The 23,466-nt window shown below is 44.2% G+C and overlaps 1 protein-coding gene across 5 annotated transcripts; it reads right to left on the bottom strand.

Annotated features, from left to right (window-relative positions):
• Positions 1-3,756: 3,756 nt before the first annotated feature.
• Positions 3,757-23,375, bottom strand: C14H8orf33 (chromosome 14 C8orf33 homolog). 5 transcript variants are annotated; one of them, XM_058157643.1, is made up of 10 exons: positions 22,740-23,375; positions 21,502-21,528; positions 20,467-20,531; positions 20,098-20,188; positions 18,945-19,082; positions 15,198-15,713; positions 13,356-13,526; positions 10,182-10,265; positions 6,962-7,108; positions 3,757-5,299 (listed from the first exon to the last, which is right to left on the bottom strand). In XM_058157643.1, the coding sequence occupies exons 3-10, from the start codon at positions 20,473-20,475 to the stop codon at positions 5,091-5,093; spliced, it is 1,365 nt and encodes a 454-aa protein (XP_058013626.1). In that variant the 5' UTR covers positions 20,476-20,531; positions 21,502-21,528; positions 22,740-23,375; the 3' UTR covers positions 3,757-5,090. The 5 variants fall into 5 exon arrangements, with proteins under 5 accessions (XP_058013626.1, XP_058013627.1, XP_058013625.1 ...); XM_058157644.1 differs by having other exon boundaries at positions 22,756-23,375; XM_058157642.1 differs by lacking the exon at positions 22,740-23,375 and adding an exon at positions 22,440-22,733.
• Between the last annotated feature and the right edge of the window lie 91 nt (positions 23,376-23,466).

Here is a 23,466-nt window from a genome sequence, read left to right as displayed (position 1 = left end):
AGGGATCTACTCAATGGGCCAATTAAAATATGGCACCCACCCCCACCTTTAGCCAATCCTGGAAGAGGGTCGTCACCATATATCATCCTGCATTGCAAAGTCGGTCTGAAGAGCCAAAAAATGAATGAGAGAAGGGCTGGCTGGTGGAGCCGAACCTCGCAAGCCAAACTTGAAAGCGGTTACAAGGGCATAGCTGAGTTCCTGCCAAACGGTTTTTGTTACTGCTGAGAAAATGCCAGAGCTATTAGAAGGAAAAGCGGTATCAAGATATCACCTATATCAGTGATGACTAACCTGTTCCGGACCGAGTGCCCAAAGCAGTGGTGGGTTTCAAAATTTTTTTACTACCGGTTCTATGGGTGTGGCTTGGTGGGCGTGGCATGGCTTGGTTGGACAGGCAGGGAAAGGATACTGTAAAATCTCCATTCCCACTCTACTCCAGGGGAAGGTTACTGGAAAATCCCCATTTCCTCCCAATTAGCTGGGAATTTGGAGGCAGAGAATAGATGGGGGGCGGGGCCGATCAGCATTTTTACTACCGGTTCTCCGAACTACTCAAAATTTCCACTCCTGGTTCTCCAGAACTGGTCAGAACCTGCTGAAACCCATCTCTGACCCAAAGTGTGCATGACTGAACCCCCAAAATGCAATGCACATTTGGTCCCCTGTGCATGCGCTCTGCCCCCGTGCATGTGCCACACCCCTACAAGCGCTCCACCCCCGCGCATGCATGTGGAGCCCCCCCCACACGCCCCGCCCCTGCGCATGCACAGCAGGGACCCGATGACCAGCTGGCCTGCAGAAGGTACTTGCATATGCGCGGCGGAGCTGAATTGGGGCAACAGCTTGCGTGCCCGCAGAGGGCATAGGGTGCTATAGGTTCGCCATCATGGACCTATCTCTTCTATTTTACCCTTGATTTGCTGACTGCTCAGCCACAGCTTTTAAATTAGTCTGTTCTTACAACCCAGTTTTTTTTTCTTATCACCTAAACCATGATGGCGAACCTATGGCACACGTACCAGAAGTGGCACGCAGAGCCCTCTCTGATGATATGCGAGCCGTCGCCCCAGTTTAGCTCCCCTGCGCATGCACAGCAGAGATTCAAAGACCAGCTGGCCGGCGGGAGGTATGTGCGCATGCGCAGGGGAGCTGAACTGGGGCGACAGCTCGCATGGGGATGGGGCGCATGCATTGGGGCCATTTGTGCATGCACATGGGGCGGGGGGGCATGCATGGGGACCACGCACACATTGCATCTTGGGGGTTCAAGCATGCGTGTGCGTGCTTTGGGCACTCAGTCTGGAAAAGGTTAGCCATTACTGACCTAAACATTGAAGAGATGCAGAAAAACCACCAAACTGCTTGGAAGCAGTTCAAGGTATAGGTAGTCCTCGGCTTACGACCGGGAGCATTTCACCCCTGCTGCGGCTGGGTTCATTCATCAGACTAAGTTGCTAACTACGGAATATGAATGATAATGGCTAGATTCATGCAATGTACCACTTGATTTGAGAATAGCTTTGCTCCAAGTCACCTTGATACCAGACACCCGAATTCTGATCACGTGAGCACGGGAAATGCTACAGCAGTCATAAGTGGGCCGTGATAGCTCAGGCTGTAAGAAGCCTGTTATTAGAACACAGCAGCCTGCAATTACTGCAGGTTCAAGCCCGGCCCGAGGTTGACTCAGCCTTCCATCCTTTATAAGGTAGGTAAAATGAGGACCCAGATTGTTGGGAGGGCAATAAGTTGACTTTGTAAATATACAAATAGAATGAGACTATTGCCTTATACACTGTAAGCCACCCTGAGTCTTCGGAAAAAGGCGGGATATAAATGTAAATAAATAAATTAAAAAAGTGTAAGGACTGGGTCACCTTTAGAAGCCATATTAGCCTCGGAAGCTTCCACATTTCAACCTTCTTGTGTGTGAGAAAGTAGGAAGGGGGATTTAGTAGAGGGAATGTATTTAGACAAAATAGCATTCTTCCTTTTGGTCAAGGTCAGGAAAATCCTGCATCTGGAGGAGAGGTCGGAGTGATGTCTCGAGATGGGACGGATGGTGATTGGAGCATGTGATGGACCGAGGAGTTAGGGGATGATTTTGGGGTTTTTGATTTACTGAGGGAAAACCCGGAACGCTCAGATTCGGGTTTTCCCAGATGTGCCATTATACCTACTCTAATAAATGGAACTTGCTTCGGAGTTTTTAATTGGAGTTGGGGTTTTCTGGAACGCTAAGTCACTGTTTTCAATGCCATTGTAACATGGAACAGCTGCTAAACGAACTTTGCAAATTGAAGACAATCTTTGCTCTAGAAGTGAGTTAAAAAAAAAAAAAGCAAAAGGCACAGCCTGGATCTGTTTATTTGAACTCTGACCCAATGGGAACAATACCTTGATCTGCTCAGCAGCCTTCTACGCTCCCTTGCTGAGAGAAAATCAAACAAAAACTCCAAAAGTTTGAGTCATGCACAGAGGCGGTTTGCACAGACAGTTGTCCTCCTTGATCTTAGCGTTGGTTGTGGGAACCTCTGGTGATCTTCTGCATCCTGAAAAATCACCCCATTGTTTCAAAATGATAAATGCAGTGGCCAGGATCCAAATGCTCCCACGAAGCATGCTAAATCACAATGGACGATCCTTCTTGATATCCAGATTTTATGAGAGTGGCTAAATTGTATACACGTTAGATCAGCTGCGCTTTTGAGCGTCAGTGTACAGGAATGAGTGGAGAAGCGCCAATTGTCTCCATGCCAGGAAAATCTGTTTCTGCGTAGAACAAGGGTCTGCAACCCATGGCTCTGGATAGCGGTGATGTTGTGGTCCACCAGCAGGCTGCAGAGCTGGTGGCGGAGTCCGACAGTGAGGAAGCTGGGGAGGAACATCCTGGAGTCAGGGGAAGGCCCGGATGAGGGCTCTGCGTTGGAGGCAGAGATGGGGCCGGGGCCATCTGGGAGCGATGCATGGACTCCGGAGCCTCCAGAGGCAGGCAGCAGAGAGGCAGAGGACCAGGAGGAGCCTATTCCTAGTGCATGCATCCGAAGAGCTGCCAGAAGGCAAGAGCAGCTAAAGCAAAAAGGACGACTCGGGAGTAAGGCCAGGAGAGGATTGGCCCCTCCCATAAGGCTTAAAAGAGCAGCAGGCAGCAAAGTTGCTACACTTGTTTCTAGTCCGCGTCTTGTTTCAGAATTTCATGGGGCTTTGCCAAGAAAAGTCTTTGGCAGGGTGCCAAAGAAGACAAAGCTTTGTGATAAGGCCGAAGGACTTTTTTCTGAAGGATTTGTTTTGGAATTAATTTGGACTGTTCTAATAAAATGTTTGTTTAGGACTGATTGTGTCTGGTAATAACTACTTGGGCCTAGGTCACAACAGGTGAAATGGCCTGAAGTCTGCTACTGGTTTGCTTCATGCGCACATGTGCAGTGCGCTTTAAATGCACACTTGTGCACCACAGGCACTACCGTGCAGCATTGAAAAGAAGGATTAAGAAACCTTTTCTGGTAAGTAGAACAGCAAGGTGGGGAGGAATAGCTATGCCACGAGATTTAGATTTGCTAGAAAGCAGGATTTTCTGCTTTCTAGCGAATATCAGAAATACTGGTTTGTCTGAACCGGTAGCTTGTATTACTACCAGTTCGGGTGAACCAGTCTGACCCTGTAGCATTTCACCCCGGCTCTGGAGCCACATGTGGCTCTTTCATCCCTCTCCTGCGGTTCTGTCGCTCAAAATATGTGTCACAACCGCCAAAATTGCTGGCAGGCAATTTATTGAGGTTTTCGACCCATCTTTTTTTTTTTCCGGAGTTCAAAATGTTTTTGTCGCATGCAGAAATATAAATCTGTTTGCTCTGTAGCAGTTCACTGATTTCATAAATGCAACACACTATAGTTTTTGTTTTTTTATACATAGCATAAAGGTAAAAAAAAATAATATATGCAGTCCTATCTTCATTTCAGATGTCAAAAGGGTTTTGTGGCTCCCGGTGTTTTCTTTTCTGTGGGAAGACGGGTCCCAATGGCTCTTTGCGTATTTAAGGTTGCCGACCCCTGGCATAGGAAGTTGGCAGATCAAGGTATTTGCCTAAAGGCAGAGAGACCAAACTTGGTTATGGCTTATGGTCAGCTGACAATCACCTTCGGGCATACATTTGGGCTTTTCTCTAAAGAATTTGAAGAATTTAAAGAATGGCCTGTGACGATGAACCTATGGCATGTGTGCCACAGGTGGCATATAGCGCCGTATTTGTGGGCATGTGATCGTTGCCTTAGCTCAGCTCCAGCACGCCTGCACGTACCGGCCAGCTGACTTTCGGGCCTTCCGGGACCACCGGAAGTCGGAAAACGAGCTGCTTCCGGCCTCCGGGGGTGGTGAGGGGAAGGCTGTTTTCGCCCTCCCCAGGCTCCAAGAAAGCCTCTGGAGCCTGAGGAGGGTGAAAAATGGGCCCACTAGTAAACGTTTTGCCAAAAGCGGGGGTAGCGCAGGGAGGGGGGGTCATGCACACATGCGTGAGGGGCGGGACGCGGGGGGCATTGAATTATGGGTGTGGGCACACATGCGTGTTTCCCCCGCTTTTGGCATGCGACGGCAAAAAGGTTCTCCATCACTGCAATAAACCATGATAATTTTCACACATGCGTGCCTCTCATCGGATTTTCCATCTCTTTGCCAGGTGTGTGTGAAGAGAAAGCAGATTTGCTACTATCTTGTTCACTTATTTACTTATTTATTAAATTTATATGCTGCCCATCTCACCTAGTGACCCTCTTAGCACTTAGGAGGTGACTTTCCTTAGCTCTCAATCACTTGTCCCATTTAAGAAAGCATTTGCATACGAAAAAATGCATCAAATCAGGTATTCCCCCCTGCGGCTTAAATTTTAGCGCTGAGTTCATAAACCCAGGCTTGTAAACCTGTATTTTATTAGTCTTTCTTCGTCAACTCAGAATTTTCCAATTGTGCATTTTTGCCCTTTTCACAGGCCATGCTTGCCATTCGAGTCCCACCCTCCTTACTGCTTCTCCCCCCCCCCAAAAAAGGAGCCTTTTCAAAATTAGTATCCTGCCTTCACCCAAAAAAAGTTTGCTTAGAAAAAGTTGAAGCAGAATTCTCCTTGCGATGGTCTGAATTTAAAAGAGGAAGGGTCTGTTGATCTGAGACAAGCTGGTGGTTGACAGCAAGAAGGTTCTGGAAGGTTCTGGAAGGCTCTGGCTCCTTCTGCAGACTTTCTGAACACCTGGCTTCTCTTCTTCCGAGTCTCTTCGTTCACTTCTGTGATGTGAGCAGCTTTTGAAGCTTAGAAGGGGGGAGTGGAAGGATAGAGATGAAAGATCAATGCAAACCCTTCGAAAGGCTGATATTTGCTAGGCTCTGCCTACCTTTTATTTTCCCTGAATTGTCTTGTTAGCTCAACTAGTTGGAATCTGTAAACTGAGAAAAAGCTGGAAAACATTTTTTTTTTCCAACTGGACTTTCTGTTTTTTCTCTGAAGATGTTTTGCTTCTCATCCAAGAAGCTTCTTCAGCTTCGCCAAGCGGCTGAAGAAGCTTCTTGGATGAGAAGCAAAACATCTTCAAAGAAAAACCAGAAAGTCCAGTTGCATTCTTGAAAAAAAGAAAAAGTACCTTTGGGACAACCATAGACCTGGATGACGGAGAATCTCCATTGATATTAAGCTACGAAACAGCCTCTACGTTTTCTTTGTATCTGGGAATATCGTAAGATTAAAAAGTTGACCTAATGAACCAGAGGTGGGTTTCAGCAGGTTCTGACCGGTTCTGGAGAACCAGTAGCAGAAAATTTGAGTAGTTCAAAGAACCAGTAGTAAAAATTCTGACTGGCCCGGCCCCCATCTATTCTCTGCCTCCCGAGTCCAAGCTGATAGGGAGGAAATGGGGATTTTGCAAGAACCTTCCCCTGGAGTGGGGAGGGAATGGAGATTTTGCAGTATCCTTCCCCTGCCACGCCCACCAAGCCAGGCCACACCTACAGAACCGGTAGTAAATTTTTTTGAATTCCACCACTGTAATGAACACCTAGTTCACCACACCAGAGTGCTCTATAATTTGATAGATATCGTCTCCCACATCCTAACCTTTATGAAGAGAGTCAATTACATAGATAAGATTGATCAAGATCTGGTTACATTCCTTCTCCAGCCAGTTTCGACTAGTGGTTAAGATAGTAGGCTAGAAAGTGAGTGATGCTGAGTTCTAGTCCTACCTTAGCCATGAAAAGCCAGCTGGGTGACTTTGAGACAATCACCAGGAAACTGTGAGTTCTAGTCCCGCCTTAGCCATGAAAGCCTGCTGGGTGACTTTGAGCCAATCACCAGGAGACTGTGAGTTCTAGTCCTGCCTTAGCCATGAAAGCCGGCTAGCCAATCACCAGGACACTGTGAATTCTAGTCCTGCCTTAGCCATGAAAGCCGGCTAGGTGACTTTGAGCCAATCACCAGGAGACTGTGAGTTCTAGTCCTGCCTTAGCCATGAAAGCCAGCTGGGTGACTCTAAGCCAATCACCAGGACACTGTGAGTTCTAGTCCTGCCTTAGCCATGAAAGCCAGCTGGGTGACTCTAAGCCAATCACCAGGACACTGTGAATTCTAGTCCTGCCTTAGCCATGAAAGCCTGCTGGGTGACTTTGAACCAATCACCAGGAGATAGTGAATTCTAGTCCCACTTTAGGCATCAAAGCCAGCTGGATGACCTTGGGCCAGTCCCTCTCTCTCTCATCCCAACCCACCTGACAGGGTTGTTGTTGTGAGGCAAATAGGAGGAGGAACGTGTGTTGGATATGTTCACCGCCTTGAGTTATTTAAAAATAATAATAAAGTGGGATACAAATAAACAAACAACTTATATTCCAATGCCGTTTCCAACTTGCAACCTACAAAATAATAAAATGCGGATTAAAAAAAACCCTAAAAAATAAATAAAAAGTCCCCCTTCTCTTTACCTGCTTGCAAGAGCTTCAGCTGCTTCTGCCTTTCCTCCTCCATTTTTGCTCGGTAGTCGCCGAACATCAGACGCATCACTTGGCGTTTCTTCGCCAGCACTGCTTTTTTGCTGCGCAAAGTTTTGATGGCGCGGAGAGCTTCCTCCGCTGGAAAGAATAGAACAGAATACAGAATAACAGAGATGGAAGGAACCTTGGAGATCTTCTAGTCCAACCCCCTGCTCAAGCAGGACAGCCTATACCATTTCTGACAAGTGGCTGTCCAGCCTCTTCTTAAAAGCCTCCCGTGATGGAGAACCCACAACTTCTGGAGGCAAGTCGTTCCACTGATTAATTGTTCTATTGGAACAGTCCTAACAGTGCCAAATCTCCCCTCCCCCACACCCCTTTAGTAGGAAGAGAGAAAAAAAATCTTAACAGAATAACAGAGTTGGAAGGGGCCTTGGAGGTCATCTAGTCCAACCCTCTCCCCCACCCACCCACCCGTCCAAGCAGGAGACCCTACATCATTTCTGACAGATGGCAGACCAGGCTCTTCTTGAAAGCTTCCAGTGATGAATAGAATTTAGAATAGAATTTTTTTTTTTTTTTATTGGCCAAGTGTGATTGGACACACAAGGAATTTGTCTTGGTGCATATGCTCTCAGTGTATATAAAAGAAAAGATACGTTCATCAAGGTACAACATTTACAACACAATTGATGGTCAATATATCAATATAAATCATAAGGATTGCCAGCAACAAGTTATAGTCATACAGTCATAAATGGAAAGAGATTGGTGATGGGAACTATGAGAAGATTAATAGTAGTGCAGATTCAGTAAATAGTTTGACAGTGTTGATGGAATTATTTGTTTAGCAGAGTGATGGCCTTCGGGAAAAAACTGTTCTTGTGTCTAGTTGTTCTGTTGTGCAGTGCTCTATAGCGTCGTTTTGAGGGTAGTAGTCGAAACAGTTTATGTCCAGGATGCGAGGGGTCTGTAAATATTTTCACGGCCCTCTTCTTGATTCGTGCAGTATACAGGTCCTCAATGGAAGGCAGGTTGGTAGCAATTATTTTTTCTGCAGTTCTAATTATCCTCTGAAGTTTGTGTTTTTCTTGTTGGGTTGCAGAACCGAACCAGACAGTTATAGAGGTGCAAATGACAGACTCAATAATTCCTCTGTAGAACTGAATCAGCAGCTCCTTGGGCAGTTTGAGCTTACTGAGTTGGCACAGAAAGAACATTCTTTGTTGTCCTTTTTTAATGATGTTTTTGATGTTAGCTGTCCATTTTAGATCTTGCGATATGATAGAACCTAGAAATTTGAAGTTCCCACAACTTCCAAAGGCAACTTCTGTTCCATGGGTTGATTGCTCTCACTGTCAGAAAATTTCTTCTTATTTCCAGGTGGAATCTCTCCTTGTTCAGTTGCCATCCATTATTCCTTGTCTGGCCTTTGGGTGCTTTGGAAAATAGCTGGACCCCCTTCCTCTCTGTAGCAGCCCCTCAAATATTGGAAGACTGCTATCACGTCTCCCCTGGTCCTTCTCTTCACTAGACTAGCCAGGCCCAGTTCCTGCAACTGTTCTTCATATGTTTTAGCCTCCAGTCCCCAAATCATCCTGGTTGCTCTTCTCTGCCCTTTTTCTAACATCTCAACATCTTTTTTATAATGTAGTGACCTACACACCATTTCTGACAGATGGCAGTCCATTCTCTTCTTGAAAGCTTCCAGTGATGAAGCTCCCACAACTTCTGAAGGCAACTTCTGTTCCACGGGTTGATTATTTTCACTGTCAGGAAATTTCTCCTTATTTCCAGGTTGAATCTCTCCTCGATCAGTTTCCATCCATTATTATTCCTTGTCTGGCCTTCGGGTGCTTTGGAAAATGGGTTGTTCCCCTCCTCTCTGTAGCAGCCCTTCAAATATTGGAAGACTGCTATCATGCCCACCCAGCTCAAATTACTTTACCCTTCACCCCAAAGGCGTGATCATTTGTCATTCCTCAAAGGGCACTCAAGGGTCAAAGACATGGATGATCTCAGTAGGACTTGCAGCAAAAATACATTTTCAGATGTCATGTAGTGACTGTCAATTCACTGAACGAACATGCGATTCACGTAAGAGCTGCGGTGACTTGCTTCACAACCATGGCAAAAAAGGTGGTAAAATCAGGTGGGACTCAACTTAACCACTGCCTTTCTTAGCCATGGAAATTCTGGTCGCAATTGCGGTCGTAAGTTGAGGACTGCCTGAATACAGGGTATTCATCAATCCATTTAGGGTGATGGAAAATTAAATACGACACACGCTTTTAAAACCTGCTAAATGGATAAATAAATGCAGGAGATCTATTTTCTCCCCAAGATAACATTCAGAAGGGAATAAGTTTGGTTAAGTTGTTGTTGGTCACTGCCTGCTTTGGTATCTCAATGTCATGGTATTATTGGAATATACCCTGCATTTTTAAATCTTCTTGACAGGATGTTGACAATCCTGGGTGGAACATCCTCAAAGTAATAAATGAACCAGGACTCTTCCATTGTACAATCAAGGTCAAGGAAAGGATGAGTGTAAGCATTTGGGAAAAACCACAATCCAAAAACAGGAAAGACTGCAGGAACAAGAGGTGCCTAGATAACAGAATAATGGAGTTGGAAGGTACCTTGGAGGTCTTCTAGTCTAATCCCCTGCTCAAAGAGGGCCGTGAAAATATTTGCAGACCCCTCACATCCTGGACATAAATTGTTTCAATTCCTACCCTCAAAACGACACTATAGAGCACTGCACACCAGAACAACTAGACACAAGGACAGTGTTTTCCCGAAGGCCATCACTCTGCTAGACAAATAATTCCCCCAACAGTGTCAAACTATTCACTAAGGCTGCATTACTGTTACTATTAATTTTCTCATCGTTCCCATCACCCATCTCCTCCCACTTATGATTGCATGACTGTAACTTTGTTGCTGGCAATCCTCATGATTTATATTGATATATTGACCATCAATTGTGTTGTAAATGTTGTACCTTGATGAAAGTATCTTTTCTTTTATGTACACTGAGAGCATATGCACCAAGACAAATTCCTTGTGTGTCCAGTCAAATTTGGCCAATAAAAAAAAAAATCTATTCTATTGTGACCTGTCCAAAGTTAGTTTGGAGTTGGAGAAGGGCGCCTAAGTTGAATTAAATATATAAGCAAACGATTTGATTTCAAGCAAGCTCACTCACTCTGTTTTGGGGAGGATTTTTGAGTCTTCAGGCCGAGTTCCAGCTGTTCCACACACCAGTCTACCTCCCTCTTCAATTGATCATCTGGCTGTTACATTCAGGGGGAGGGAAAACGAGAATTAGCTGAGCATGACACTGCAAGCTAACTACTTCTAGCACCTTGTTTCCCTAAGTTATCTCACAAGAGCTCTCTAATAGTAGTTCTCAACCTTAGCCAATTTAAGATGTTTTGACTTCAACTCCCAGAATTCCCCCAGCCAGTCTCTTTCCTTGGTAGCTACATTTCAGTTTAAGCGGCAAGAGGTACTGACCTGGTTCAGTCACCATGCTAAAACCATCATTTTTTAAAAACTTCATTATATTGTGTCAACGTACCTCTGGGTTCAAACTGCACGCAGAGATCTAAACTTGTTGTGGTCCGTCAGCAGCCTACGGAGCTGGCAATGGAGTCGGACAGCGATGAGGCTGAGGTGAGGCCAGGGCCATTGGGAAGTGAGGTGTGGACTCCAGAGCCTCCAGAGGCTGACAGTAGTGAGGCAGAGGAACAGGCGGAGCCTGTTCCTAATGCACGCATGAGAAGAGTTGCCAGAAGGCAAGAGCAGCTCAAGCAGAGAGGACGACTCAGGAGTAGGGCCAAGAGATGATTGGCCCCTCCCATAAGGATTAAAACAGACCAGCAAAGGCGTTTCAGCTTTGCCAGAAAACAACGTTGTAGCTGCGTCTTCTGCTTTGTCCTCTGCTTCGTGTACGCCTTTGTTTTTGTGGCTTCTGGACGTTTGCCAGGAAGAGCCTTTGGGCAGTTTGCCTAATTGGACCAAGGTTTGGGAGATAACTGAGGAATTTGTGTTGGGAGGCATTTGTTTTACTTTGAGTTGAACGACGCTGGGAATGAAGCATGAAGCGTAGTATGGGAATGTTTGTTCCATGGACTGAGTTTATTACTACCTACTTGGGCCTGGGTCACAACAAAACTTAAACCTTGGTTTGTAACGCACCATGGGCTGAGTTCACACAACCCATTCCTCTAAAACCAAAGAAAGCACATGAGGGTTTGATTTAGGGTGTATCCTGTGAATAGTGGGAATCAGTGGGTTAGTCCACCCATAATAGCGAACACTGCCCCTATTGATAAAACATAGTGGAAGTGTGCTACTACGTAGTATGTATGTTCGTGGCCAATGCCAAGCACTGAATTCAAACGGGGAAAAGAGACAGCACCCACACTGGAAGATTTGAAGACCTTCAAGCAACCTGCTTTGAAATGCAACCATAGTGGCACCCTGACTTTCCATCTTGACTGGTCTACAGGTAATCCTCAACTTACAACAGTTTGTTTAGCGACTGTTCAAAGTTACAGGGGCGCTGGGGGAAAAAGTGACATGACACGTTATTTTCACACTTACAACCTTTGCAGCATCCCCATGGTCACCTGATCAAAATTCACGCGTAATAAATAAAAGATAAAGGAGATCCAGAGTTATTATTCAACATGGAGTAGATTCTATCGATGGGTAGAGAAACACGAGGCAGAAGTTGGAATGCGAAAGAAAGAATCAGGTCAGGTGGACATGGAAAGAGATATTATTTTTAATATCGATATAGGAATGTAAGTATTTAGAATGATAAAGTTGACATACTAGAATATGATGGTCAGAAACTACTGTACAGCACTAGCACTGTTTAAAATACCGTGTTTTCCCGAAAATAAGAGCCTGTCTTATATTTTTTGAACCCCGAAAGAAGCGCTTGGTCTTATTTTCGGGGAGGTTTTATTATTTTGGGGCGCGTGGAGCAAGACGGGGCTCCTCTTGCTGTCTTATCTGATTTCCAGCTCTGTCTCCCTAACCCTAACCAAGGGAAATGGCGGGGACCAGCTGTGCGTGTGTTTTAATATTTTTTTTGGGGAGTGTGTGTGTGTATTTTTGGGGAGGGCTTATTTTGAGGGGTGTGTGGTTACTTTAGCGCATGCGCTCAAAAGCCCAATCTTTTGAGGTCATATTTCCGGGGAAACAGAGTAGTATATATGTTATTCTGGTTTTTTGTTTTTTTTTTACTTTTGTTTAAGTGGAATGCCAGGACAATTACACTGTATTCAATATATTCATATGAAAACAATAAAAATGTAAACAATAAAAATATTCAATATATTCATATGTAAACAATAAAAACGAAACAAAATCCACACTTTTGGCAACTGCCTCGTATTTATGACGGTTGCAGTCTCCTGGGGTCATGTGATCGTCTTCTGAAACCTTCTGATAAAGCAATGGGAAAGCCAGAGTCACTTAACAACCGGGTTGCTAACTTACCAACCGCAGCGATTCGCTTAACAACGGTGGCAAGGAAGGTCGTAAAATGGGGCAAAACTCACTTAAAGACATGTTACACTTAACAGAAATTCTGGACTCCTTTGTGGTCGTTAAGTTGAGGACTATCTGTAATGATAAATTACTGTAGAGCAGGGGTCTCCAACCTTGGTCCCTTTAAGACTTGTGGACTTCAACTCCCAGATTGCAAAGCTGGCTGAGGGACTGTCAGCCTCCACTCCAATCTTCGCATAATTTTTGTACAATTTATATTCAGTAGTTAGAATGTAAAATGCTTCTTTCTGTAATGTAAAATAGTTAAGGATATAAAATGTATCATTGCCCATACAGGGTAAGGGAAAGGGGCCTTTAAGAGTGTCGGCTGACATAATAGTGGGGGAGGGGTGATTAACGGCTGAATGTTAAGAGCGCGGGCTTTTCCAACAGATACTGCATTCCTGAGATGATTGACAGCTAGAGACCGGCGGAGGAAGATTACCACGGGGGGCCGAGAAGGAGCTGGTATTGGACCAGACCAGTCTGACCTCCTGAGGGAGGAGGGACAAATGGGGGGATATGAGATGTTAGCCATATTTTGTCTCAGATCCAACTTTGCACTGCTGCTATCAAGATTGTAATTAGTAAAAGTACTTTTCTTTATTTGCAAATGAAGTCAAGGTGTATTCTTTCCTAGTTATAATCAGAGGCAGCCTGACAGGGACTCTGGGAGTTGAAGTCCACAAGTCTTAAAGGGGCCAAGGTTGGAGACCCCTGCTCTAGAGACTTACTACTTCTACATCATTGATTACTACACTATCAGTCCTTAATTCACTCCTTGTCTTATCCCACCCTTCAACTTGGTCTTTACATGCCTGTAACATCTCGGCTTGTTCAGATGTTCCTTCACCACCAAGCTTGCTGTCTCCGCGTCCTTTGTCAACGTGGGAGACTTTTGACAGTGGGGGTTTCTTTTTCTTTCTTCTCTTAGGTGGTCCGCCAGCTGCCACAACCAATTTCTCTTCTGCAACCTCTGGCGAAGCTGTGTGCCAACGAATATTTTTTTTTAAAAAAACAAACTTTAATCCTTTGCTATTTTTAATCAATGACATTAGATTTATGCTACTTTGCATCTCTTTCACCTACCTGAAAATGGTTTACCAAGGGAGAGAAATATTTTTGATTCTGTAAAATCACTGTTGTATATTTAATGCATTACAGGTAGTCCTCGTTCAAGTGCCCGCTCGCTCAACAACTTACGATGGTATGGAACTAAGAGGACTTAGCAATAGCAATAGCGCTTAGACTTATACACCGCTTCACAGTGCTTTGCAGCCCTCTCTAAGGGGTTTATAGAGTCAGCCTATTGCCCCCAGCAATCTGGGTCCTCATTTCACAGATCTCGGAAGGATGGAAGGCTGAGACAACCTTGAGCCGGTCAGGATCGAACTGCTGGCAGTGGGCAGACTTAGGTTTGCAATGCTGCATTCTAACCACTGTGCACGATGGATGGATGGACGGATGGAAGGAAAGAGAAAATGAAGAGCCTTTATACACCACTTCACAGTGCTTTACAGCCCGCTCTAGGCGGTTTACAGAGTCAGCCTATTTCCCCCAACCATCTGGGTCCCCATTTTTTCCACCTCGCAAGGACGGCAGGCTGAGTCTACATCAGGGGTCTCCAACCTTGGTCCCTTTAAGACTTCTGGACTTCAACTCCCAGAGTTCCTCAGCCAGCTTTGCTGCCTGAGGGACTCTGGGAGTTGAAGTCCACAAGTCTTAAAGGGATCAAGGTTGGAGACCCCTGGTCTACATTGAACCGGACAGGATCGAACTGCCAAACTGCTGGCAGACAGCAGTCAGCAGGATTAGCTGCAGTACTGCATTCTAACCACTGCGCCACCGAGGCTCTTAGGATGAGTCCTCATAGGTTGCAGCCCACACAGCGCCTCCATTATCATGTGATCACGATTTGGGCACGGCAACCGGCTCACAATTACGGGGTCATCACATTCTGCGGTAATGTGCTCACCCTTCACGATCTTTGCTGCTGGCTTCCAACAAGCCAAGTCGCCAGGGAAGCCAAATGTGGATTATGCAGCCGCAACATGCTGCAAGTACGCAGGATTCATCTAACAACAGTGATGGGGACTGCCACAACTGCTGTCGTAAGCCAGTGTGGTCATGTGATGTTGCACTGTATTGCTTAGCAGTGGAGTTCTGGCTTCAAATTACCATAGTTAAATGAAAGCCTATCTATAGCAGCGATGGCGAACCTTTTCGGCACCGAGTGCCCAAATTGGAAAGTGTGTGCATGTGTGTGCATGAGTGCACGGTGAAGCACCAGAAAAACGAAGACCAGCTGGCCAATGCAGGCATGCCTGTTTTTTGGCTGTTTTTGACCGTTTTCAGGCTGTTATTTGAGCCGTTTTCAGGCCATTTACAGGCTGTTTTTCGGGTGTTTTTTGGGGGCAGTTTTTGGGCGGTTTTGCTGGCGACAGTGCGCGTGCCCACAGAGAGGGCTCTGCATGCCACCTCTGGCATGCATGCCACAGGTTCGACATCACAGATCTATAGTAAACTCTACAGTACAGAGAAAGAAGCCAGCTCTACTAACATACGAGTTAGTACTATAATCAGTCGTCAACTTGTATAAGATCAGTAAGTACACATCGCTTTCCAAGGCTTAATTTAAACTTAGTGGTCCCCGTACCTACTTCGGTGGCTTCCAATCTTGGCACCTCTTTTACAGGATGCCCTTCAGTGTGTCTGCTTACACAATCCTTCCCGTCGGTTCTATCAGGTTGTGAAGAGGCTGATCTCTCTGTTGTCACCGTCGTTTTTTTGGAGGAGAGGTCTCTCTCTGGAGCTGCTTCTGCTAAAGCTCCAGAGCCAGGATCAAAGGCATCACCTGAAGCATCTGGGATGGTGAAATTGAAAGCAAAGCCAGGCTGCTGTGTTCCAGTGGAGACGTCCAGCATCCTAGAGGGACCGTTACCAATAGACTGTTCTCTGGAGTCACCCAACCCATGTTCTTCTGCTGCGCTTCTATCCGTTTCTTCTGTGGTTCCTTCAGGCAGGACAAAGTTAAACTGAAAGCTATTATCTGACGATGCGAGCAATGAAGTCGACGCTGAGGAAGGACTGTCCAATTGCTGCTTCCTGTACACCACGCTGCCCAAAGGAAGGCTGTTCCCTTGTTGAATTTCTACCTGCATGGGCGTCACACCTAGAGGGCAGAAACAGAAACATGGGCACTCCCATTAAATTACCAAAGCACGCTCCACCCAATGCACCAAATCACACAATCTTTAAACATGTAAAAACTAGATTTTATGTGTCGTGTATATAATACTTGAAACATAAACGGAGCATTGAGGAATTTGGCTCGAGTTTACAGAGGTCCCCAAGCCTTACTAGAGGTATATCGTAGAGAAGAACAGGCTACCTTTGTAACAGCCTGTTAATAATGGTCTCACCTATTCCTGGTTGGTTGATGAATGCTATAGGTAGTCCTTACTTACGACTGGTCGCTTAGTGATCATTCAAAGTTATGACAGAACCAAAATAGGGAATTTACAACCTAGATTGTAAAATCCATTGAGGACCTGTATACTGCAAGAGTCAAAAAGAGGGCTGTGAAAATATCCACAGACCCCTCACATCCTGGACATAAACTGTTTTAACTTTGTCCCTCAAAACCACACTAAAGGGCACTGCACACTAGAACAACTAGACACAAGGACAGTTTTTTCCCAAATGCCATCACTGCTTAACAACTAATTCCCACAACACTGTCAAATAATTTACTAAGACTATATTATTATTATTATTCTCTTCCTTACTAGTATCTATCTCTTCCCGCATATGACTATAACCATGTTGCTTGTATCTTTCAATTTATATTGTTTTTCCTTCTTTCCTAGTACGATTTGATAGCTCATTAGTAACCTTGACTATCATTAAGTGTTCTATCTTTTTATTCTTGATGAATATATTTTATTCTCCTTATGTACACTGAGAGCATATACACCTAAGACAAATCCCTTGTGTGTCGAATCACACTTGGCCAATAAAGAATTCTATTCTATTCTATTCTGTTCTGTTCTGTTCTGTTCTGTTCTGTTCTATTCTATTCTTTCCTAATTCTATTCTATTCTATTCTATTCCATTCCATTCATTCTTTCCTAATTCTATTCTATTCTATTCTATTCTATTCTATTCTATTCTATTCTATTCTATTCTATTCTATTCCATTCCATTCCATTCCATTCCATTCCATTCCATTCCATTCCATTCCATTCCATTCTTTCCTAATTCCATTCCATTCCATTCCATTCGATCCCTATCTCTATCCCTAGCTGCTAGTGTAGTGGCTGGATCTCAGAGAAGACAGGGCTGGGTGTCAGTTAAGGCAAGTGCAGAATGGATACTTGATCAAAAGAAAAACTGAAGGGGCTCACTTTGACGGAAGCAATTTCCATCCATTTTTTTTCCCAGCAGTCTTGCCATTATCCCTCTTTGCTTCCTAACATTCTTTAAAGGAACTGGATTTTACACTCGTCTTTTGCAATTGGCCCCCTTTGCTTAACCTTGTCTGAGCTGGTACATTTCCAGTTGCTGAGCTTAAGATTCCTCCTCTCCTGCCAGCATGGCCACAGACAGCAAAAATGAAAGCTGTAAATCCCCATGTGGGGAAGGCCTCAAGTTACAGAAGGCTGCCCCAGCTGACTCTGCAACAGCTGCTAGCGGCTTCTAAATAGCATGATAAACTGGATGACAGTGTCTCGGTCTATGGGCATATATTCATTCTATAACTTGGGATCTTGGTTAGGGGCAATGTTGCTTGGATCTAGGACAAAGGTGAGCAGCTTTCAGACAGCCCCACCTTCTACCTGCAGAAAAAAACAATGACTACCAACCTGCCTTCCATTGAGGATCTGTATACTACAAGAGTCGAAAAGAGGATGTGAAAATATTTACAGACCCCTCACATCCTGGACATAAACTGTTTCAACTCCTACCCTCAAAACGACGCTATAGAGCACTGCACAGCAGAACAACTAGACACAAGGACAGTTTTCCCCCGAACACCATCACTCTGCTAAACAAATAATTCCCTCAACACTGTCAAACTATTCACTAAGTCTGCACTACTATTAATCTTCTCATCGTTCCTATCACTCATCTCCTCCCACTTATGCTTGCATGACTGTAACCTTGTTGCTTGTATCCTTGTGATTTATATTGTTTCCTAATATGATATGATTGCTTATTTGTACCCTATGACTATCATTAAGTGTTGTACCTTACGATTCTTGACAAATGTATCTTGTCTTTTTATGTATGCTGAGAGCACATGCACCAAAGACAAATTCTTCGTGTGTCCAATCACACTTGGCCAATAAAGAATTCTATTCTATTCTACCTGCAGAGATCCTGTACGAGTGATCTGTTCTCAAGCCAAACCTGTCTCTGCCCTCACAGATTAAAAAGAGGGAAGGAGAGCAAAAGAAAGCAAGACTTTTTTTTTAGGATCATTGATATGCAGAAGCCATGAAAAACCCATTCAGGTGGTGGCTGTAGCAGGAAAGAACCAAAAGATATGGGCCCTGAGGACACAAATAAACCTCTAGTGGCCTCAACAACTCTAAAAGAATGCAAACGACCGGCTGTCTGCAAGATATATAAATCCTTCCATTCCCCACCATCCAGTCAGAGCTGAAGAAGCTTCTTGGATGAGAAGCAAAACCTCTGTTGTGGCTCCAGCCCACCCCCTGGGCCTGGTCCCCTGCCAGAAAGTGACTCAGAGAGTGAGGGGGAAGGGCCGTCAGGGTTCCCCTCGGCAGGGCCAGCCTCTCTGGCTCAGCTCCAGGAGCCAGAGGCAGGCCAGGTGGAGGAGGTGACGAGGCCTCTGTCTCCTGCATCTCCCCCCGCCCAGGCAACGCTTCCAGACCCAGCTGTGGACAATCAGGCCTGGTTGGATCCCAGGTTTCGTAAACAAGCGAGGCGGGAACAACAGGAGGGGTGGGACAGGCCTAGAAAGTGCTGAGTCATGGAGCCACACCCCACAGGGTATAAAAGCAGGAGGGGTTGCTTCACTACTTCATGACGAACAAAACAAACTGGCTGGAGAACACTTGAGCTGAACTATTTGGCCTGAATAGCTGTTTGCTCCTGACTTCCTGGTTGCTCTGCGACGCCGAGAGATAAAGCAAACCTCGGCAGACGAATACTGGTTTGCTGCCAGAGCTAATAGTTGCTGTGGACTAATTGCTGGCTCATTAAGTCAGTATGCGGGCCTCCTGGACTGAGGTGGAGACAGAACAACTGGTCGTCTCCTGAAAAACTACCTTTGGGACAACCATGACCTGGATGACTCCATACAATTCTCCATACAGAATTGGGAGAAGTGGCATGAGTGAGTGACCGACCCGAAAGACAAGATCTCCCAGCTCACCAGCTTTTGCTGTTCTCTCGTTTTCTTCAGCCATTTTGAGACGGTAATCTCCAAAGACATGGTGCATCATTTGCCTCTTCTTCACAAGGGGAGCTTTACGGGAGCGCAATACTTTAAGGATGTGGCGTGTTTCATCGGCTGCTCTCGGAGACAAAGAATGTAAAAGTTACTCATGAAAGCATGGCGTTACAAGTAGTCCTTGAATTATGACCAGTCACTTAGCAACTGTTTGAAGTTACGACAGACTTCCTCAGAGTGAATTACAACCTCAGTTTTGAAGTCCCAATGGCTATCCCCTTTGTTCTGTCCCCCCTCGCCTCCGTCCGAGCGATGGCTTAATTAGCCGGCACTATCAGCTCTGGCAGCAAACTAGTGAGCGTCTGCCAAGTGTCTCTGTTATCTCCCTCAACGCCGATGAGTCACCCAGGAACAAACAGTACTTCAGCTCTTAGTTAATCAGTTGATTTGCCTGCTACAAAGAGGCACAGCAGCTCTTGCTGCTCTTATATCCTGTGGGGTGTGGTTCCATGACTCAGCACTTCCTAGGCCTGCCCCACCCCTGCTTCTGTTGTTCCCGCCACTCCTGCCTATGGAAACCTAGGGTCCAGCCAGGCCTGATTGCCATCATCTGGGTCTGGAGGCGTGGCCTGGGGGGGGAAGAGTCAGGAGACGGAGGCCTCGTTATCTCTTCCACCTGGCCTGCCTCTGGCTCCTGGAGCTGAGCCAGGGAAGCCGGTGCTCCCGAGGAAAGTCCTGATGGCCCTTCCCCCTCACTTTCCAAGTCACTTTCTGGCAGGAGGCCCGGCTCAGGGGGTGTAGACACAACACCCTTTGTGGTCATGTAATTGCATTTTGGACACTTGGCAACCAATCTACATTTATGGCCATTTGCATTGTCGGATTGTCATGGGACCATAATTTACAATTTTTTGCCAGAAAATGGCATTAATTTCCTGGGCCTGTGCTCTACAGCAGGGTTTCCCAACCTCAGCACCTTATGTAGGGGACTTCAACTTCCAGAATTCCCAAGTCAGCATACTGGGTACAGAATTCTGGGTGCTGAAGTCATGTATCTCAAAAATGCTGAGGTTGGGAAATACTGCACGGTTTCAAATGGATCCACTAGAAGAGGTTTTTATTATTTACAACCTACCTTGCTTTGGAGTTGGGTTAAGACGCAAAAGGCCAGTCTCCAGTTGAGTGATGCACCATTCCAGTTCATCCTGAAATGTTGGTTTGGGAGCCTGGATCAATGGGAAATGTACAAGCATGAAGGGCCAGTGTTTTTAAAAAAGTGGTTTGCACATGCCTGTGTGCAAAATCTAAATAACCTTAAAATCCCAGTAGTGTTGGTTGTAGCAAAACTACTGTGCTTGCTAATATTCCGTCCTAGATAGTAATTAAAACTGCGGTAATCTTAATGTTAGACAGTTAGCTATTTTTGACCCTTTTATAATGCTTTAATCTAAAGCAAATCAAAGCAGTTTACCGCATCTGTTGCCATATGGAATATACATCTTACCTCTTCCATTAAGAAAGTGTGCAATTGTTCACATAAAATCTCCAGGTATTTTTTCTCCCCTTCACCTAGTAATACAAGGTGACACAAGAACATTACCATATATTGTGTGGATATCTTTATAAAGTTATCTTCTTTGCAGATTTTTTTCTATTCCATTTTTCCTTTAGGTTAGTAATAACATTGCAGTATGTTATTATGACCAAAATAGTAAACTCTCAGGTTTTCAGATCAAGAATTCGTTAAAATTTGTTTTCTCATAAAACCAGCCCACTTCAGTGGAATACAGGATCTGAACTATATATATTTTATATGTTTTTTAGCGTATTGCGAATTGCCCAGCATCATTGGAGTCAAGTGGCATCAAACCAAACCAAATTATAAACAAAGAAATGACAGGACGGTCTAGAATGACTCTGCCAAGAGCATCAAATCATTGAAACAGCAGAAAACAAGCAGTAAGAAACAAAGGAATCTACCTGGCTCCAGATACTTTATTTAGAACAGAGGTCTTCAAACTCAGCAGCTTTAAGACTTGTGGACTTCAACTCCCAGAATTCTCTAGCCAGCTATGCTGTGCTATGTAGGCTGGAAAATTCTGGAAGTTGAAGTCCACAAGTCTTAAAGCAGCCAAGTTTGAGGACCCCCGATTTAGAAGATTGAGAATTTAGAGAGTCAATTTGGTACAGTGGTGAAAGTCTTGGCCTAGACACCAGGAGACTGTGACCAGTTGGGTGACTTTGTACCAATTCACCTCAAAGGATTATGGGGAAAATAGCAGCCTTGAGGTAACTAAAGTATATTTAAATCTACATATATAAATGTATTTATAAATATATTAAAATCTAATCATTTTAATATGTCTTTGGGTACAGTAAGTATTTATGTTTTTAATTGTATGCTGCCCAAAGTCTGTGACATGGCTAGTCTGTAAATTTGATAACTAATAATAAATTACATATACATACTTTTTTTTTTTGCAAGAGAATGATGCTTATTCTCAACACAAATACATTTTGCTACCAGGCAATGTCATACCTCTATTTCCAGTTCTTTTTCAGGTTGCTAAAAAATGCAAACAGAAAGTATTCCACTTTAAAATTAATCAGAGTTTGCAAACAAAATTCCTAACCACCACCATCTATAATAATAATAATAATAATAATAATAATAATAATAATAATAATAATAATAATAATAATAATAATAATAATAATAAGAAGAAGAAGAAGAAGAAGAAGAAGAAGAAGAAGAAGAAGAAGAAGAAGAAGAAGAAGAAGAAGAAGAAGAAGAAGAAGAAAGAAAGAAAGAACGAACTGGAAAAATCATGAAATATCACGACCTGGCCATCGAAACGACACGGCTATGGATGAAAAATGTCACAGTGATACCCACTGACATCAGGGTACTTGGTACCATGTCCAAGAATTTTATAAGATAAATCAACAAATCGCAGCTTCCTGCAATAACACCAGCGGAACTGCAAAAAACTGCGCTACTTGGAACATGGTATATCTTAAGAAGGCACTTGATTGATACCTAGGACGCTGGCAGCAACCCATATCAACCATTAGCACCAGTCAATGGTATTTGTGATGCATTTTTGAATGTTTAGTTGACTGAGTTTCATGTTTAATGAAGTAAATAATGTTTAATTCATGTTTAATAATACATAAAAGAGATGATAATAATAAAATTAGCATTAACATTATTAGCTCCAGTCAATAGTATTTGATACATTTTTAAATGTTCAGTTGACTGAGTTTCATGTTTAATAAATAAAGTAAATAATAATAATTTTAATTCATGTTTAATGTATAAAAGAGATGATAACAAAATTAGCATTATCATTAGCACCAGTCAATGGTATTTATGATACATTTTTAAATGTTCAGTTGACTGAGTTTCATGTTTAATGAATAAGGAATAATAATAATAGTAGTTAAAGTAGTAGTTAGTAGGAAGTCAAGACTGACCGTGGTAGGACGGAGAAGTAAAACATTAGTGGCTTCCTAATATTAACCTAATCTCAAATCATGCATCTGTTGCCCTAAAACAGAGAACCGGTCGGGCTCTTAATAATCTGCATTTGTTGGAAACTGAAATTAAAAGCACGCAAAGGCTTCCCGACTCCAGATCCGATGCCCGACCAGGCCGCGCTCCGTTGCCCCTCTCCCTTTAAATTTACACAGACTCCCCCAACCTCCCCTCCAATCCGGATCAATCCACTCGGAAAAACACGGAGACGCAGTTCCTGAAACTTAATGCAAATTTACTCCATTGAGATCCCACCGCATGACACCAGCAAGGCGGGCCCGGTCCGTCGCTGGACTGCTTCCCCCAGTCGCTCCGGAGCTCGGAAAATTCCGTTCCGCCCGGAAATCGTTCCTTCCTCTGATTGGCTGGGAGGTCAGCCGTTTTTCTCCCACCCGAAAGAACCGGATCTGTTTGTAAAACGGACTTGCAATATCGTTCCAAAGGTGCTGCTTTTTTCAGGAGGCAACTTGGATTATCTTGTTATTGTTTTTTTTTCCTTTTGAAGACATTTCGCTTCTCATCTAAGAAGTTTCTCCAGCTCTGACAGGAGCTGTATTATATTGTAACAGAGTTGTTAATGCTTGGAATACACTACCTAACTCTGTGGTCTCTTCTCAAACTCCCAAAAGCTTTAACCAAAAACTGTCTACCATAGACCTCACCCCATTCCTAAGAGGAGTATAAGAGACCTGCATAAGTGCACAAAAGTGCCTACCGTTCCTGTCCTATTGTTTCCTTTCATTGTATGTGCTTGTATATAATGCAGTGACAAAATAAAATAAAATAAAATAAAAAAAATAGTGAGGATATACTGTCCAGAGCCGAAGAAGCGTCAAAACTGAAGCAGCTTCTTGGATGAGAAGCGAAACGTCTTCAAAAGGAAAAAAAACAAGTCTTCAAAACAAAAAAAAAGTCCAGTTGCCTCCTGAAAAAGCACTTTTAGGACAACCGTGACTTGGATGACTG

Source organism: Ahaetulla prasina, chromosome 14 (assembly GCF_028640845.1).
Source record: "Ahaetulla prasina isolate Xishuangbanna chromosome 14, ASM2864084v1, whole genome shotgun sequence".
Classification (NCBI taxonomy): Eukaryota; Metazoa; Chordata; class Lepidosauria; order Squamata; family Colubridae; genus Ahaetulla; species Ahaetulla prasina.
This window is presented reverse-complemented; position numbering and strand designations above follow the sequence as displayed.